This window comes from Somniosus microcephalus, chromosome 16 (assembly GCF_052327205.1).
Source record: "Somniosus microcephalus isolate GS21.2 chromosome 16, FLI_Smic_1.0, whole genome shotgun sequence".
Taxonomy (NCBI): domain Eukaryota; kingdom Metazoa; phylum Chordata; class Chondrichthyes; order Squaliformes; family Somniosidae; genus Somniosus; species Somniosus microcephalus.
In genome coordinates, this window is record NC_141002.1 from 38,578,772 (window position 1) to 38,598,105 (window position 19,334).

General features: G+C 44.5%; 1 protein-coding gene across 7 annotated transcripts in view; it reads right to left on the reverse strand.

Annotated features, from left to right (window-relative positions):
* Nucleotides 1-19,334, reverse strand: part of kiaa0930 — an 83,276-nt gene that overhangs the window by 15,233 nt on the left and 48,709 nt on the right. For 4 of the 7 annotated variants that reach the window (XM_086008837.1, XM_086008836.1, XM_086008835.1 and 1 more), the window contains exons 5-8: nucleotides 18,073-18,174; nucleotides 16,131-16,271; nucleotides 5,293-5,487; nucleotides 2,570-2,599 (exon numbers count right to left, since the gene is read on the reverse strand). In XM_086008837.1, the coding sequence (XP_085864963.1) occupies nucleotides 2,570-2,599; nucleotides 5,293-5,487; nucleotides 16,131-16,271; nucleotides 18,073-18,174 (468 nt within the window). The remainder of the gene's footprint in view (nucleotides 1-2,569; nucleotides 2,600-5,292; nucleotides 5,488-16,130; nucleotides 16,272-18,072; nucleotides 18,175-19,334) is intronic. The other 3 variants (XM_086008833.1, XM_086008832.1, XM_086008838.1) reach the window with 3 other exon arrangements.

Consider the following 19,334-nt stretch of genomic DNA (forward strand, 5'->3'; position numbering starts at 1 on the left):
GCCACTGTTCAAACTACGCTGACCTTAGAATCTGAGTCAGCGATGAAGTGCTGCTAACTACACTTCAGGCAATTATAGTTGTGGAGGAAACTACTGGTGGCTATGGATTAGGTATTTAGTTAAACCCATAATTTGAAGCAGAGTACTTTCAATCCATTCATATTCAGCTAGGTCACCAAGAGTAGCAAAGGAAACAATGACCCATTTGTTTACTCTCCCAATGGCCCACAACCGCCCCAGCAGAAGAGATGAGTAACACAATCCAATTAATCAGGTACACTGCACAGGGCCCATGAGGAACTGCAGTTAGACCAGCTCAATTATTTCAGAAGCTGGCTTTCTATAAAATTAATATATTCTCCTTCCAAACAAAATTAATATGCTAATTAGAAAACAAACTTAAAATCAATCAATATTTAGAAATGGTGTGGAGATGCCAGTGTTGGACTGGGGTGGACAAATGTAAGAAGTCACACAACACCAGGTTATAGTCCAACAGTTTTATTTGAAATCACAAGCTTTCGGAGCGCTGCTCCTTCGTCAGGTGAAGTGGAGAGATGCCTATAGACACAGATTATATAGTCAGAGAATAATCTGTGTCTATAGGCATCTCTCCACTTCACCTGACGAAGGAGCAGCATTCCGAAAGCTTGTGATTTCAAATAAAACTGTTGGACTATAACCTGGTGTGTGTTGTGTGACTTCTAACATTTAGAAAACGGAAGGTTTTGAGCAGTCAAGGAGTTAATATTCACTGCATGGATTTGTATATGGCAGGCGGTTTCCTGCAGCTCAGGAGAGATCTGATAACACAAAAATGTCGTGCTCAGAGGTTGTACTACACATTCCACATAATGGATTTCAAGGGAATCAAAAGCAAACAGAAAGGGAACCACTCTGGCTCCAAGCCGACAAAACCCAAGCACCTGCTGTCTCTGCTCCAACATCTACTGCAAGCAAACTACAGCCTTGCTAACTCTTTAATTAACTGAACGAGGTACTTGGCAGATCACTGCACTCAGCTCAGTTATACTGCAGTCTTAATCACAGCCGTCATAAGACACAGTTCATTACAATGCAGTACGTAACTCCAGCCTTGCAGCAAAAATAATGACCTTTATAAATCTTGGTATTTCAACAGAGGAGTGAAAGAGAGAGAGCGAGAGAGAGAAGGGAGATGGGGAGAAGAGAACGCGAATGGAGATGGGGAGAGGAGAGAGAGCAACAAGGGAGGCGGAGAGAGAAGAGAGAAGGAGAAAGGAGGCAGGTAGAAGGCAGAGAGAGACCAGTAAAGGGGGGGTGGGGAGGGGACAGAAAGAGTGAGTGAGAAGGGAGGGAGGGAGGGATGGATGAAGAGGAAAAAACCCAAAACATGCACAATTATCATATTTGAATTATTAAGGAAGATCTGCAGTAGACAACATTTTCAATCTCTTGCTCCCATTAATAGCACCTTTGTATTGCACAGAACAATTGAAAATAAAGTGGGTTCAGATCCAGATCAAGCCAATAGGATGGAAGCCTATTTTCTTTGTCAGCTGTACATGAAATGTGTTTGAGCAACCTCAACCTAGCACCTAAAGGATTCCCGTCGACAGCATAAAAGTCACCATAGTTCAGCAGCAATTGACACTAAATACCTATATAACCATAAAAGGTTTATTCATTTGCACAAATAATGATCACAGTCAATTGAATTATCCTCCAGAGGAATCAAAGAGTCTAAATAACTGAGTAACCAAGTTGCAAGCCTGCAACATAACCATATGATATAAAAGATTTCATCGATTGCCACAGTTTCAGTGATTAGTGTCTTTTGCTCAAATTAAGCCTGATTTTGGTTTCAAGCTTCTTGGAAGGCCAAGTGTGCATGTAATGTCATAATTATTGATTACCACACAAGATTAAACAAATGGAGAGGAGGTACTTTTTAAGTTCAAATGCAACATGTGCAAGAAACAAAAAAATTATCTTGCTGACATTACATGCCTGATGAGTGATTCTATTTAGAAAAAATGGAAAGCCTTACCTTCTGGATTCACTAAAACAGGTCCTGTTTATATTTGAGAAGTACCATCATTTCATTCACTGGTTGGGATCAGTGCCGGCCTGATTTGACAGAAAGTTGTTCTGCCAATAACACCAGAAGTTGAATAATGCTCAGGCAGTGGGGAAGGGAGGGGAAGAAAAAGCCAGCAACAGCACATGGATGGTCACGGTGTTGGGTGGCAGGATGGCACGCAGGCATTTCTTAAATGAATGAAACAGATTGATGTTTATGGCCTGCAAACCTAGAGTCAGATAATACTAGCAGCTTGATCTTAATATGCCATGGTAGCTTTTACACTATAGTGAGCAGTACATTGGATTTTAAACAATGTATACACAAATATCCATCACACTCATCTACACATGCAACACTCTAGATCTAGTCACAAGGTAACAAGGATTTGCACAATTGTGAATATTGAGGGAAAGTAATTATCAGGCAGTGTTTTTGAGCCAAACTTTTTTTTTTAAAGGAAGGCACACAACACAACACAGACTAGTGGGGGTGATGTCAACCTACCCAAAATGCACTGCAGGAAGGAGAATCCCCCTGGTGGTGAGAAAGTGCAACGTTACAAGTTGGACAAGGTCACAACACAACAGAACATGCTTCAGAACAACTGTCAAAGGGGCTCCTTGGCAAAGTATTGGCATTTATTTTTGAAAAGACCCATTGCCATGACAGAACTAAACATGAGAGGGGGATAAAAAGTGGTGTGCTTGGGGAAGCACTCTCACATTTCATGAATATCTTTTTTTTTTTTTTTTTTTTTTTTTTAAGTCCACTCTCTCACCAAGTTATCTCCCCATTTCCCCCCTCCTCTCCTGAAGGTAACAATTAATGCTGTCATACAGGCATCAGCTCTCCATCTCACCAAATGGCCATTCTATATTTGTGATTCTTAGCAGTATTCAACTGAGCCTAGGGGAGTAAAGAAACGTTAGAACTGAACTAATCCTATCTTCAACCAGGGTCCACACACGTGCATCATTTCCAGCAGAGGTTACTAGATAGCAATCAGGAGCAGGAATTGCAGTCGATTTTTCTTTTACTTAGCCTGGGGACAATAAGGACAATTGTAGCATCCTAACCGGTGCCCTGGAAACAGCAATGAAAAGTTTTTGATAAGGTCCCGCATAAGAGATTAGCGTGTAAAGTTAAGGCACATGGGATTGGAGGCAAGGTATTGACTTGGATAGAGAACTGGTTGGCAGACAGAAAGCAAAGAGTTGGAATAAACGGGTCTTTTTCCGAGTGGCAGGCAGTGGCTAGTGGAGTACTGCAGAGACCGGTCCTTGGACCCCAGCTATTCACAATATATATTAATGATCTAGACAAGGGAACTAGATGTAATATCTCCAAATTTGCAGACGACACAAAGCTGGGTGGGCATGTGTGCTGTGAGGAGGATGCAGAGAAACTCCAGGATGATTTGGACAGGTTGGGTGATTGGGCAGAAGCTTGGCAGATGCAATAGAATGTGGATAAATGCAAGGTTATCCACTTTGGTGTCAAAAACAGGAAGGCAGATTATCTGAATGGCAATAGATTGGGAGAAGGTAAAGTGCAATGAGACCTGGGTGTCCTTGTGCACCAGTCGCTGAAGGTAAGCATGCAGGTGCAGCAGGCAGTTAAGAAGGCAAATGGTATGTTGGCCTTCGTAGCAAGAGGGTTCGAGTACAGGAACAAGGATGTCTTGCTGCAGTTGTACAGGGCCTTGGTGAGACCACATCTGGAGTATTGTGTGCAGTTTTGGTCACCTTATCTGAGGAAGGATGTTCTTGCCATGGAGGGAGTTCAGCGAAGATTCAGCAGGCTGATACCTGGGATGGCAGGAATGATGTACGAGGAGAGATTGGGTCGATTGGGCTTATACTCGCTGGAGTTTAGAAGAATGAGAGGGGATCTCATTGAAACTTATAAAATTCTGACAGGACTGGACTGGGCAGACTAGATGCAGGAAGGATGTTCCCGATGGCGGGGGAGTCCAGAACCAGGGGTCACAGTCTAAGGATAAGGATTTAGGACAGAAATGAGGAGGAATTTCTTCACCCAGAGAGTGGTGAACCTGTGGAATTCTCTAGCACAGAAGGCAGTAGAGGCCAATTCATTAAATATATTCAAGAAGGAGTTGGATATATTTCTTAAGGCTAAAGGGATCAAGGGATATGGGGAGAAGGCAGGGACAGGGTACTGAATTTGGATGATCAGCCATGATCGCGTTGAATGGTGGAGCAGGCTCGAGGGGCCGAATGGCCTACTCCTGCTCCTATCTTCTATGTTTCTATGTTTCCATGTTCCAGAGTACAACAGTCAATGTCACAGATATAGGCATTTATTCTTCTATTTAATTTATGCATGTGAAGTGGGATAATTAAAATACAGGCATCCATTTATGAATCCAATCCTCTAGTTGTAGTTTCTATGGAATGGCGAGTGTACAGGTAAGACCGCTAATGGATAAAACTGTAACTATTTTGGAACGGGCTGGAATAAAAGGTATGGACCACTTCATCCCAGCGCACATATATTGAATTGCAAGTGACTAAGCTTCTGGCCAATCATCTGACAGAGGTGCCAAAGAACATTCCGAGGATGAATCTCTCACGTTTGCTGCTCCTTTTGGGGAACTGCCCACCTTCATTCAGTTCCTCCTCACCTCCATTCAGTTCCTCCTCACTGACTAAGCTGAGACCAGGCACTCAACAGGTGCATGAACCCACATTCTGCCATTGGGTGGCAATATGCTGCAAGCCATTTCAAGGTAGATTTTCCAAAATAACAACAGAATACGCTGGAAAAACTCAGCAGGCCAGGCAACATCCGTGGAGAGAGAGATAGAGTCAACGTTTCAGGTCGAAACCCTTCTTCTGAACCTTTGCAACTTGCCCCCCACCATGGCATAAAACTAGCATTGCAGATTGCCCGCCCATCATTGGTTTCAAGGACAATGAAAATCAGGTGGTTTCTATAATGGGCATCAGCCAGTTTTACACCCAGGTGACAAGTTAAAAATCTACCCCATTGTTACTTGATCAAACAAAGAAATCTAGTCTAAGGGGCGGTAACACAGCTAAAAGTACGGAGAGATCATTAGATTTCTAAATTGTGGACAGGTCCAAAGTAAAGTCACCATAAATGATAAACCTAACTTCTGTGGATTGCATAAACGTTGGATTGTGGAAAGGCCGAGAGGAGCAGCTGCTTACAAGAGCTACACCCCAATGATTTCCTGTACTTACTTGTTCATGCAGAGGTGATCCTGGCTCAGAACCCTCCTCTGTCCCGTAGGGTGATGTGTCCCCAGTTGCAACACGACTCACAGCCATCTCAGCGTGCCCCTTTCCCTGGGGGCCTTTCATCCGGACAAATTCCATGTTGTTATATTTATAGAAACCAAAGGACATCTTCTGGGCCATCTTAGCAGCCACACTTACCTGAAAGAAAGAAACACACACACAGTGATTTAGTCAATATTCTTTGAGCCCCTCTCAAGGCTGGTGGCCCTCCAGTTGCATAATATTGTTTCTGTGTGAGCCAAACAGTCAGTCCTCACAAGTTACTCTACAGTGGGGATCTCTCAGCTGTGATTCATCTCATACTCCTTTGACATCGACATACTCTCCATTAGGGGGTTACTAGATAGAAACTACATCTAGGAACCACAGCTGACTTCTTCTCTAACCTAGAAACACAGGTCAATTGTAGTGCTCGCTCAACAGAGACCAGGGATCCAATCCTGGGACTGTCTGGCTGAGCGCTCACACCTTGTGGGTTATGCACTGAGCAAAAGGAGCCAGATGTGGTTTTTTTTTTTTATTTTTTTTTTTATAAATGTTAGAAGCCAAGTAGAGGAGATTTTGGAGGGGGGGGGGGGCACATTTTTCAGGAGTGCCAGTCTGTCTAAACTTGAATGAGCACTGCCACTACTTACACTGAGCAGTGAAGGGCAGAGCAACAATTATATATAAGATTTGAAGAAACATCCATGAATCGGAGCAGGATGCCGATCTGATCTCCATTGGGTAGCTTTAAAGCAACACGAACAATATTTACTAAAAGCGGAGAAAAACAGGCACTTTTTAATTAAAATTAGTCAAACAGATGAATGATGTAATTGCTAGTTTACACACATTTAAATATAGAGCAGCTGGGTTAGCTACAAGATGGTGCATAAAATGCATCTGGGAGCTGGTTACTCATCTCTCATTACTAGAACTGCTAGGAGAGCTGCAGTTTACCCAACAGGAGTCAGTCAGTCAGTCTCTTTCTTGATTTCTTTCTTTAAACAACCCATTCCCATGCATTTAACAAAGTAATTCTTCATTAGGGCATGAGTAAGCTAGGCAGTGCTTGAGGGAGAAGCCAGCCCAGCATTCAGCCTCTGAGGCTAGGCACTCTTGGAAGAAAGAGAATTATTGATCTGATGCTGACCCTGCAGTGCATTTCCAGCATTTTCTGTTTTTATGCCAAAGCTATTTTCATGGTCACATAGTTTCCGCTCAATTCACTGCACGTGCTGTAGTTGATGGTTTATCCAACGGACGTGTTCCTCAGGGCTCGGTCTTCACTCCCACTCTGTACTTTTCCCACATAAAAGACTGCCTCCACTCATCATCTACCATTATCCAGTCTAGCTGATTATTTTGCTTTACATTCATTAACTTCCTTTAGATCACACATCCTCTGTACTCACCGTGCAATGTTAAATCATTTTAATCTTGATCTCTGTGCCTTTAGTTTGGCACTGAAAATCTTTTTCAATTTTTCTGACACAGTTTGTTCACGTCTCCAAGCTCAAGTCCATCCAAGATTTGAATTTTGCACCCATATCTGGGGAGACTCTCCACGCACCCAATAGGAACAAGAGTAGGCCATTCCGCCATTCAATTAGAAAGGCTGATCTGTACCTCAACTCCATTTAACTGCCTTTGTTCTATATCTTTTGATATCCTTACCTAACAAAAATCAATCGATCTCAGTCTTGAAAATGTCAGCATCCACAGCCTTTTGGGGGAGTGAGTTATATAGAGTCAGAGTTATACAGCACAGAAAGAGGCCCTTCGGCCCATCGGCCCATCGCGTCCACGCCGGCCATCAAGCCCTGTCTAATCTAATCCCATTTTCCAGCATTTGGTCTGTAGCCTTGTATGCTATGGCATTTCAAGTGCTCATCCAAATGCTTCTTGAATGTTGTGAGGGTTCCTGCCTCTACCACCCTTTCAGGCAGTGAGTTCCAGATTCCAACCACCCTCTGGGTGAAAAAGTTTTTCCTCAAATCCCCTCTAAACCTCCTGCCCCTTACCTTGAATCTATGCCCCCTTGTTATTGACCCCTCTACTAAAAGGGAAAAGTTCCTTTCTATCTACCCTATCTATGCCCCTCATAATTTTGTACACCTCAATCAGGTCCCCCCTCAGCCTTCTCTGCTCCAAGGAAAACAACCCCAGCCTGTCCAGTCTTTCTTCATAGCTGAAGCGCTCCAGCCCAGGTAACATCCTGGTAAATCTCCTCTGCACCCTCTCCAAAGCAATCACATCCTTCCTATAGTGTGGCGACCAGAACTGCACACAGTACTCCAGCTGTGGCCTTACCAGCGTTTTGTACAGCTCCATCATAACCTCCCTGCTCTTATATTCTGTGCCTCGGCTAATGAAGGCAAGTATCCCATATGCCTTGTTAACCACCTTATCCACCTGTTCTGCTGCCTTCAGGGATCTATGTACATGCACACCAAGGTCTCTCTGATCCTCTGTCTTTCCTAGGGTCTTACCATTCATTGTGTATTCCCTTGCCTTGTTAGTCCCTCCAAAATGCATCACCTCACACTTTTCAGGGTTAAATTCCATTTGCCACTGTTCCGCCCATCTGACCAACCCACCTATATCGTCCTGTAGCCTGAGGCTTCCCTCCTCGCTATTTGCCACCCCACCAATTTTCGTGTCATCTGCGAACTTACTGATCATACCTTTTACATTCACATCCAAATCATTAATGTAGACCACAAACAGCAAGGGACCCAGCACCGATCCCTGCGGTACCCCACTGGACACAGGCTTCCAGTCACAAAAACAACCTTCCACCATCACCCTCTGCCTTCTGCCACTAAGCCAGTTTTGGATCCAATGTGCCAAGGCACCCTGGATCCCATGGCCTCTTACCTTCCTGACCAGTCTCCTATGCGGGACTTTATCAAAAGCCTTACTGAAATCCATGTATACCACATCCACTGCACTACCCTCATCCACACACCTAATCACCCCCTCGAAAAATTCAATCAAATTGGTCAGACAAAGCCATGCTGGCTATCCCTAATTAATCCTTGCCTCTCCAAGTGGAGACTAATTCTGTCCCTCAGAATTTTTTCCAATAATTTCCCTACCACTGATGTTAGGCTCACTGGCCTGTAATTCCCTGGTTTATCCCTACTACCCTTCTTGAATAATGGTACTACGTTAGCTGTTCTCCAATCCTCTGGCACATCCCCTGTGGCCAGAGAGGTTCTGAAAATTTGTGTCAGAGCCTCTGCAATCTCCTCCTTTGCCTCACATAATAGCCTGGGGATTTATCCACTTTTAAGCCTGCTAAAACCGCTAGTACCTCCTCCCTCTTGATGCTAATATGTTCAAGTATATCACAGTCCCCCTCCCTGTTCCTATGTCCACATCGTCCTTCTCCATAGTGAACACAGATGCAAAAAATTCATTTAAAACCCCACCTACATCTTCTGAGATCGATTGATTTTTGTTCGGTAAGGATATCAAAAGATATAGAACAAAGGCAGTTAAATGGAGTTGAGGTACAGATCAGCCTTTCTAATTGATTTCCACTACCAATGCTTCTTGATTTCATTCCTAAATGGCCCAGCTCTAATTTTAAGATTCTGCTATTGTTCTAGATCCCCTGACCAGAGGAAATAGCTTCTCTGTATCGAATCCCTTAATCTTTTTAAATATCTTGATTAGATTACCTTCTAAACTCAAAGGATTGCAATCCAAATTTATGCAACCCTTTAAGCCTGATATTATTCTGGTGAATCGGCACTATACCCCTACCAAGGCCAATATACCTTTCCTGAGTAACAACAGAAAATGCTGGAAAAACTCAGCAAGTCAGGCAACATCCATGGAGAGAAATTTGAGTTGACGTTTCGGGTTTGACCCTTCTTCAAAACTGGAGAGAAAAGGAACTAGATCGAAGGCAGGGCTGCGATCGGACAAAAGCCCTGCCTTCGATCTAGTTCCTTTTCTCTCCAGTTTTGAAGAAGGGTCAAACCCGAAACGTCAACTCAAATTTCTCTCCATGGATGTTGCCTGACTTGCTGAGTTTTTCCAGCATTTTCTGTTGTTATTTCGGATTTCCAACATCTGCAGTATTTTGCTATCGTACCTTTCCTGAGGTTCGGTGCCCAGAACTGAATACAGTATTCCAGGTGGGATCTGACCATGACTCTGTACACCCCTCTCACACTCCTGGACAGGATACAAGAACAAGCTTGTAGTCCAATAAAATGTGTCTCTATCACCGTCAGCCTCCAATCTCTCTTTCTGCATTGCAATGTTCCTTGTCTTTTTCTACTTTATGGCTATGGATAGTCATCATTGCTCCTCTGAACTTTGGTAGGTAGATAGTTTGATATACCTACGGTCTATCTTCCAAGCTCCAAATACATATTCTTATGCTCTTCTGCCTTGCTACATCCCTACTGTGCTGAAATTAGGACCCCTCAGTCTTTTACTTACCCAAGACCTTAAAACTGTAGAACTCCTTACCTTTTTAATTCTTTCCTTCTTCCTGCAATGTTCAGGCATTTAAAACTTAAGCTTGGCATTACCCCATTACTACTTCCTTCCCCCCCACTCCCCCACCCCACCCTTGGTGGTGTGATACGCAATGGGCCTTAGCCCTACACCTTAGTTTCTTGCAGTTCTTAAGTCAAAACCACAGCAACAGGGAAAGCCCTAACTGGCCAGTGAGAGTTGCCAGTGGTCCTCACACTTCAGTACACACTGCCCTGGACTCTGGCATCTTAAAATCAGGGTCTTTACGTAATGGAGAAAGGGAAGGGGTAAAACAAAGAAAAATGGGCAGAAACAAATAGAAAAAGGAGAAACTGAACACTAGAAAATTTAAATATTTTCTAACAAAATAGGTATCATAAAATCACAGAAGTGCCTAATCATGGGATGTGGCACAAGCTTGAATATTTAGATGCCTCATCCATTGCACTCTAATAATATGGAGATCCCCGCACAAAGAATTGAGAGCTTTTGTAACATTAAGTTGGCAACAAGCTTCTCTTTAGCCTGCCAATGGGGCATCATGCCCAATTTTTAAAGGGGCCTTCACAGGAGGAGGCAGCAGCATTAGTTTGTAGCCAACACATGAACTAATAAGCTCATTGCTCATATTTTTATTCAACCTTTCTGTCTGAACCACAACTGTTAAGTCTGTGTTCTAGTTATTGTTAATAAGAATCACTGCACACAGACCACAAGAATAAATTCAACAGGTCTTTACTAGTCGAAGGTCAGGCTAAACTGCCCAATAAATCATTACACAGCACTTATATACCGGTGTGGTCACCACCGGTATTACAGTATACAGCAGCCAAGATAAAGTAGTGCATCTCTTAAAATAGTTCTCTTAAAGGTGGAATGGTTACATACACCACAATCCTCCCTTTTTAGCTTAACAGTATATATTCCCCCATTTAACATAACATATATACACAACTTCATGTAAAAACAGTTCACAGATTCAGTCTCTGAGGAGGCCTCCTGATCCGAGACGGATAACGCCTTTCAGGGGTCTCTGGTTCTCGTTGCTGGGGTGACTCATCTAGTTGATCCCCTATGGATAGGACATCATCATCAGGTATATTCACTTCTGAGGTAAATGCTTCAGGTTCACTAACTTCCTCCACGGTTGTCTCTGTCGTAACCATGGGCTCGACCCCACCAGTTGGTCAGCATGACGTCGCATTACGTTTTCACCAACATCTACCATGTACATCAGGGGTCCTTGTCTGGCCCGAATTGTTCCAGATTGCCATTTCTCGTTTTTATAGTCCCTGGCTAACACCGGTTGTCCTATTTCAAAACTCCGAGTGGGCTTGTTATTGATATGCTGGAACTGTTTGTTTTCGACTTCCCTCCGCACATTTGGTTTTAACAAGTCCAACCTGGACCGCAACCTCCTGTTATAGAACATCATGGCAGGACTTTGGTTTGTTGTTGCATGGGTGGCGTTTCGATATGCCAGTAGGAAATTGTCCACCTTGTGTTGCAGTGGAATCTGATCTTCGCTCATGGCCTTTATTGCCTTTTTGAACGTCTGTACAAACCTCTCGGCCAGCCCATTCGTAGCTGGATGATATGGGGCAGAGGTATAATGTTTCACCCCATTCTTCTTCAGGAATTTCTGGAATTCCTCTGACACGAACTGTGGTCCGTTGTCTGAACATATTTGCTCTGGCAATCCATTTCTTGCAAATATCGTTCTTAGCACCGCGATCGTCTTCTCCGAGGTAGTGGTAGTCATTTTAATCACTTCTGGCCATTTAGAATGTGCGTCCACCACAATTAAAAACATGGAATCCATGAATGGACCAGCAAAGTCAATATGTACACGTTGCCATGGGGTTGAAGGCCATTCCCATGGATGCAGCGGTGCAATTGGAGGTGCATTTTGGACTTTTTGGCACCCTGAGCAGCTTTTCGTCAGATCCTCTATCTGTTGGTCGATACCCGGCCACCACACATAAGCCCTAGCAAGGCTTTTCATCTTGACTCCCCCCAGATGACCTTCATGTAGTTCTTTTAGAACTCTCTCTCTTAACTTAGGAGGGATAATCACCCTTGTTCCATACATCAATGTTCCCTGACAGATGGACAGCTGTTCTCGTCTTGCTGAGAATGCCGGTAACAGTGGATCACCATGGGCTGGCCATCCCTTTACTGTCAATTCGTAGACCCGGGACAGTGTCGGGTCATTCCTAGTCTCCCTTTCAATATTTGCATTGGTGACAGGTAAACATTCGATGATGGTCGAGTGAAATAACTCCACCGGGTCAACCGTCGGTGCCTCCTCCTCAGTAGGTAGTGGCAGGCGCGACAGCCCATCAGCATTACCATGCTGCTTTGTACCTTTGAATTCTATCTGATATTGATGTGCCCCTAGGAAAAGGGACCATCTCTGGAGCCTCTGTGCTGTCATCACCGAAACACCCTTCTTAGGGTTAAAAATGGATACCAACGGCTGGTGGTCTGTCAGCAGTGTAAACTTCTGGCCCTGCAGGTAATGATTAAACTTCTTTACTCCCCACACAAGGCTGAGAGCCTCCCTATCTATCTGAGCATAGTTGCGCTCAGCGGAGGTCAATGATCTGGATGCAAATGCGACTGGCCTTTCCAAGCCATTTGGCAACTTGTGTGAGAGTACTGCTCCAATACCATAAGGAGAAGCATCACAAGCTAAACGAATAGGTAGCGTTGGGTTGAAGTGAGCCAACACTTCCTGAGGTGATCAATGCCTTGCTTTTGCGAAAGGCCTTCTTAGTCCTCGCTCCACTTCCATGGTACTTCTTTCTGCAAAAGAGCGTTCAGCGGGTGCAGCACCGTGGATAGATTTGGCAGAAACTTATGGTAATAGTTAATCAACCCTAGGAACGACCTCAACTGGGATACATTTTCCGGAGCGGGAGCCTTCACAACAGCTTCGATTTTGTCAGGTGACTTGTGCAGCCCCTCCTGGTCAATGACATGACCACAGTACGAGATCCGTTTCTGAAAGAACTCACATTTCTGGCGATTAACTCGAAGTCCATATTCCTTCAATCTGGTGAGCACCAGTTTCAAATTTGCAAGGTGTTCCTCATCGTCATCTCCTGTAATCAGGATATCGTCCAAGTAACATTGAGTGCTTGGAATTCCCTGTAATACCTGCTCCATGGCCCTCTGCCAAATTGCTGGAGCCGAAGCCACTCCAAAAACCAGTCTATTATATCGATACAAGCCTCTGTGCGTGTTGATTGTGAGATACTGGCGCGACTCTTCCTCAACTTCCATCTGTAAGTACGCTTGCGCCAGGTCTATCTTGGTGAAGTGTTTCCCGCCAGACAATGAAGCAAAGATATCCTCAATCCGTGGAAGCGGATATTGCACCGTGTGAAGCACCGGATTAACCGTGATCTTGAAGTCTCCACAGATGCGGACCTTCCCCGGTTCCCCTGGCTTGTTACTCGATGAACGCTTCATGATGGGAACAATGGGCATGGCCCACTCACTCCAGTCCACCTTAGACAGTACTCCTGAACGTTCTAGCCCTTCCAGCTCAGCTTCCACAGCAGGTCGTATCGCATAAGGTACCGGTCTGGCTTTGAAAAATTTTGGGTTTGCATGTTCTGCAATCTTGATTTTTGCCTTAATTCCTCTCAGTGTTCCCAGTCCCTGTTGGAACACCTCTTTAGCATCATCCAATATTCTGGACAATCGTTCAGGTTTGACATCTTTTTTTCCGGAATCTACCGTTATTGCTTTTAGGGAGTGCCAGTCCATGTTTATTTTCCTGATCCACTCCTGTCCCAGAAGTGGTGGACCTCCCTCAGGTAGTACATATAAGTCCATTCCTTGGTGTTCTTTGCCCTTGTGTACCACCTTGACTTTTATCTTTCCGATGGGGTATACTCTTTGCCCCGTGTATGTCTGCAATACTATCTCCGTATCCCGTAGGGGAATATGTGTGAATAACCTTTTGTAATCTTGCTTATTCATGACCGTCAACGCCAATCCGGTGTCCAATTCCATCTTCACTTGGACTCCTGCTATCTGAAGTGTGACCCAGATAGTTTGTAGGTCAGCTTCCTTACTCACATTGTGAATTCTCAGACTACCCAGTTCCTTGCTGTTGGAGTCTGAATCCGAATTCTGTTCATCCGAACTCTTCTCAGCCACCTTATGCACCTTTCTGCACTTTTCCTGCGGTGACTTTTTGTTGCTGGTCTTCTTTCCTGACCGGCATACTTTAGCTATGTGACCAAGCTTGCCACATTTTCTACATTCCTGATTTTTAAACCAGCATTGGTTCTGATCGTGTGTTGTCTTTCCACAACGATAACATTTCGCTGTACCCAAAGCCATTTGATCTACGCTGAGTACCGCTGCCTTCAGCTGCATTTCCGCAGTGCCTCTCGCTGCGGCTTCGTGCGATGCTGCAATAGTGACAGCCTTATCAAGTGTAAGATCATTCTCTTCAAGCAGCCGCTTTTGTGTTCCTTCTTTCGACAATCCACACATGAATTTGTCTCTCAGTGCCTCTGTCAGTCTTTCCCCAAACTGACAGTATTTCGCTAGCTTACGCAGTTCAATTAAATACTCCGCGTTGCTTTCCTCTTTCAGTTGCATTCTCGCATAAAATTTAAATCGTTCTGCTAACATCAGCGGTGTGGGATTCAAATGATTTCTCAGGACAGCAACAATATTAGCGAAAGCCTGATCCGCCGGTTTAGCTGGTGATAGAAGATGCTTCAATAGCCCGTATGTCTTCGCACCCATTGAGTTTAGTAAGGTTAGTGCTTTATCTTCATCTGATATTTTATTTGCCTTACAATAAATCTCTATGCGTTCTACATACGTGGCCCAATCTTCAACATCGGCATCGAAATCGTTGATGTTACCACGCTTAGGCATCCTTGCAATCTTCTTGAGAAACAAAAAGAAATTTTTCTTTTTTTTTTTTTTCCAAAATGGCGGTTTCCCGCGCTTGTCTTCTTCCCCCGCCTACGAAAATGGCGGCTTCCCGCGTTTGCCTTTCTCCCCCGCTGGCTGTAATGGTGATTGCCGTATTGCTGCGTTCGCCCTCCCCAGCGGTTCTCAAATCGTGCCTCCCAGCCCCTCTTGCAGTCCGGTCCTTTCCACCGGCTGCGGCTGAGTTCTCCGCGGTTTTTAAAAAAATTATTTTTATTTTCTCCCGCGCCTCGCGGCCTCGGTAGCTGCCCGGCCTTTTTCCCCGGTCGTGGTCGAGCTCTCTCGACGCTGTTGCGTCTCCCAGCCCGCTTGCAGCCCGGTCTTTTACACCGGCTGCGTTTGCATTCACCGCGGCTCCCGTGCCTTACGCTGCCCCAGACTTCTGTCCGGCTCTTTTCCCCAGCCGTGGTCGAGTTCTCCGCCCTTATATCCTTCGTTTTTCCCTCCCCTACTTCACAGCCAACGTGGCCGACTTGCTGCTCGTCGCTGATCGGCTTACCCACCACCTGTGGTAGAAGGGATGATCACTGCCTGTTGCTGATGGAAGGCTTCGTGTCAGGATTCTTCCTTGCTCTTCAGACCCGAGTCTTTTCTCGGCAGGATGATGAGGGCGGATGCCTCTTCTCGACGCCCGTTAAACTGCCTTGGATATATCTCTGCCGCAGGGTAAGATCGTCATCGTCGCCACTGTTAAGTCTGTGTGTTCTAGTTATTGTTAATAAGAATCACTGCACACAGACCACAAGAATAAATTCAACAGGTCTTTACTAGTCGAAGGTCAGGCTGAACTGCCCAATAAATCATTACACAGCACTTATATACCGGTGTGGTCACCACCGGTATTACAGTATACAGCAGCCAAGATAAAGTAGTGCATCTCTTAAAATAGTTCTCTTAAAAGGTGGAATGGTTACATACACCACAACAACCATCTCTGCTGCCACACCACCACCAACTTTCATTTGTATATCACTTTTATCTGTAGAAAAACATCCCAAGACTGTTGATAGAAGCACGTGGGAGGATTGGACAATGAGGGGGTTGTCGGCAGGAGGAGGTTACAAGGATAGGGAGGGGGCAAGGTCATGGAGGGATTTAAACACAAGGATAAGAATTTTAAATTTGAGGCTGGATGGGGGGACCTGGTTGCCAATACCACTTGGTAGGATATGGGGAGAGATTGGACTGCCACTTCGAGACGACTGTAGTTAGGTACACAAGATTGATTGCAGATCAACAATTCTCCTCCCCCCGCCATTCATGAGAAAGAAACCATACTTCCACACAATACAGCAAGCCTACAAGCTCACTCAGGGTTTGTGCAGCTCACTTACCCGGTTATCGTACACCTTCTTCAGTGCTTCATATCTTATGGACCCCTGGAAGATCACTCCCTGAAACGTGTTGTTTTTATCGCTGGCGACTAGCTCGACACAGACCATTTCTCCCTCCCCCACAGACATGTCACTGAATACCTGCAATTGCAGATAGCAGAAGAGGAGCAGGTTACACAGCAACAGCAGTGACAACAGGATAACTGGTTCAGACACATCGGGCAACATAATAGAAGCTACAACTTGTTCTGGGACAATCCACATTTGGCAAAGAACTTAAAAAGCCCTCTTTTGATGGGTTGATTTTTCGGGTGAACCATGCACATTAATCCCATAAGTGGAAATCAAACTTCTTCTTGGGGTACATCTGTAATAGCCCAGCTCCAAGTAGGGTCAGGAAACTGGTGCAACCAAAGTAGATAATATTAATATATACACAGCATGGAGTCATTAAAGAGAGAGTGAGGGAGCAAAATCATATGTCTGCCTCTTCAACCTAGGTGGTCATTATCGGAGAGAGAAAATGGATCTAAATTGCTCTTTGTAGCTTACTTTGAATTATCAAAGCCACAAGTTTATGTCATTGTATCTAGAAGGCTGCAGATCACCTCCCTACCCTCAAATTACAGGCATCTGTCAGTTTTTCATCTATGTGAATAAAACAGTTTACAGTTACAATTAATTCTGCAATTTAGTGCAATCTTAGATGTTTCATTTAGAATTGGGACAGGCAGCAATGTTCTTTCTAGAAAGCCAGATGGTGAAGAATTGCTTATTCTAAAATTCTTCCTTGAATTAATCAACAAACACACCTGAAAACTGAAAAGAACTCTTCCATTAACCAGCACTCCTGCTGCACAATGGCCGGGGTGAAGGCCCATGGACCGTGCCGCTAATCGGCTGTGATACCCAACATGCACTACATCTTAGGGGGAGGGGTTGGGTTAGAAAATCAACAGAGAAAGACTTGTCTCATGAAATATTGCTTCCTGCTGAACAAATAGAAAAACAGCATTGACTGAGGACAAGGAAAACACTTTGTCCCCATGTCCAAGCCCTTTAAAAAAAAAAAAAGCCTGCAAAAAAACTAGGAGATACATAGAAATATTTTGCTTGGCTATCATGCACCAGGTATCACACTTTATATAAATTATAACTGAACAATTTTAAAAAGGTATAAGAGGACAGAGAAACTCGGTTATTGATTTTTTTGTGACATTAAGATAACCTGAAAAGGTTGTTGAACCCCATGTCCTACCGAGCGGTTAAACTAGAGAACCTTCCAACAACAGTGAACTGCCAATTGACCTCAAGATGTGCCCATCTCTAACCGCTCATTCCTCTGTAAAGTTCGCAAACTCTTCAGTACCACGTCGCTCTGTGTCCATCTCTCTCAAAAACTCCCTCCAGTTCTGTTTTCGCCCTGCTTACAGCACCGGCGATGACTCTCATAAGTGGCATCCTTTGTGACTGTGGTGCATTACTACATCTTGTTCTCCTCAACCTCCCTGCAGCATCGGTTTCCCAGTCTATTTTCATTTCTGAAGCACCTTGTGGCATTTTTTACATTGAAGACACTAACTAAATGCAAGTCACCATCGTTGTTTATTGACACCACTTCCCCGTGGGGAATACCTGAGCACTGGTTTAGAGGGATCAGTGCATCGAGTAGAGGGCCATCACACTTCAAAGAGCCACTCTTTGTGGCAGATGCAAAACCGTTTTTAAAGAACCCAGCATTGACCTGGAGCCCGAAATTTACAAGCAGCTACAATTCCCTGAATTTGCCCATTTAGATCAGTGCCCCACAGATAGAACTTGTGCAATGGCCTGTGAGAGACAGGCCAATACAGCAGCTAAACATCACAACCATGCTCCAGGCCCCAGTCTACATGTGAGCATTTCCTCAAGAGGTCTTCCAATAAATAATTAAAAAAATTACCTCTTCAAAACTGTCAATCATGAAGAAGATGTTTGGATAACTGATTTTGGATTCCTCTCCTTTGCTATCCATTGGGTGCTTGCTTGGGGAAGCAAATACTTGCTGTAAAAAAATAACAGGGAAAAGTGATTTGGATTTTAACAGAGGAGAAAGTGCAGTATCCCAATAAACTATGACAACTTAAGTATTACCACGGCCATAAGCCCTGTAGGAAATTAATTTTAAAAAGTCTACTGTTTTATACGTAAACTGAACTACTGCTGTGGGAGTCACTGCCAGCCACTCATTGTCTGCCAGTCGCTCATTACCTTCCAATTGCAACGACGAGTCTGGTGTTGACACCGCTCACCATTTGCAAACAGGCCCAACCGCAGCTGGTAACTAACTGGTCGGACTACCTCTTGTACAATTATTGGCAGTTTTCCCACTAAACCCAGTGACGCAGCCTGCCCAATATACCCATTGAGACGGTACGGCTTTTGTTCACCAGTGCACTGGCTGGTTTATTCATTGCTCAGTAGTGCGGAAGATGGATAGGGAAAGAAACCAGATTTAAACTTGCATGGAAAGGGTTGAAGCAGCACTAAAAACAGGTCAAAATTGAGAGGTGTGTTACACTTGCTTGTGTTCATGCATAATGTGGTGTGTCATTCACTTTAAAGCACCAATTCCACACACACATTAAATATAGGTACAGAGATGGCTTTTATAATTCCTGGTTGTTCCGAATTTTAAACTAGTTCAGTTTAAATGGACCATGACCCCACCACTGAACATCAAGCCACCATTTCCAAGACAGTCACTAAGCTCATCACCTCTGGAGATCTTCTCCCCATGGTCTCCAACCTCAGTCCCCCAATCCCACATAGCTGGCTTCTACCTCCTTCCCAAGATCCACAAACAGGACTGTCCTGGCAGACCCATCATTTCAGCCTGTTCTTGCCCCATGGAACTAATTTCTTCCTATCTCAACTCTATTTTTTCTCCCCTTGTCTAGTCTGTTCCTGCCTATATCCGCAATTCTTCCAACGCCCTCCGCCACTTTAACAGTTTCCAGTTTCCTGGCCCTAACCATCTTTTAACTATGGACGTCCAATCCCTCTACACCTCCAACCCCACCAAGACAACCTGAGGGTGCTCCACTTCTTCCTTGAACAGAGGCCCGACCAGTTCCCATCCACCACCACCCTCCTCCACCTGGCTGAACTTGTTCTCACATTGAACAACCTCTCCTTTAACTCCACTCACTTCCTCCAAAAAGG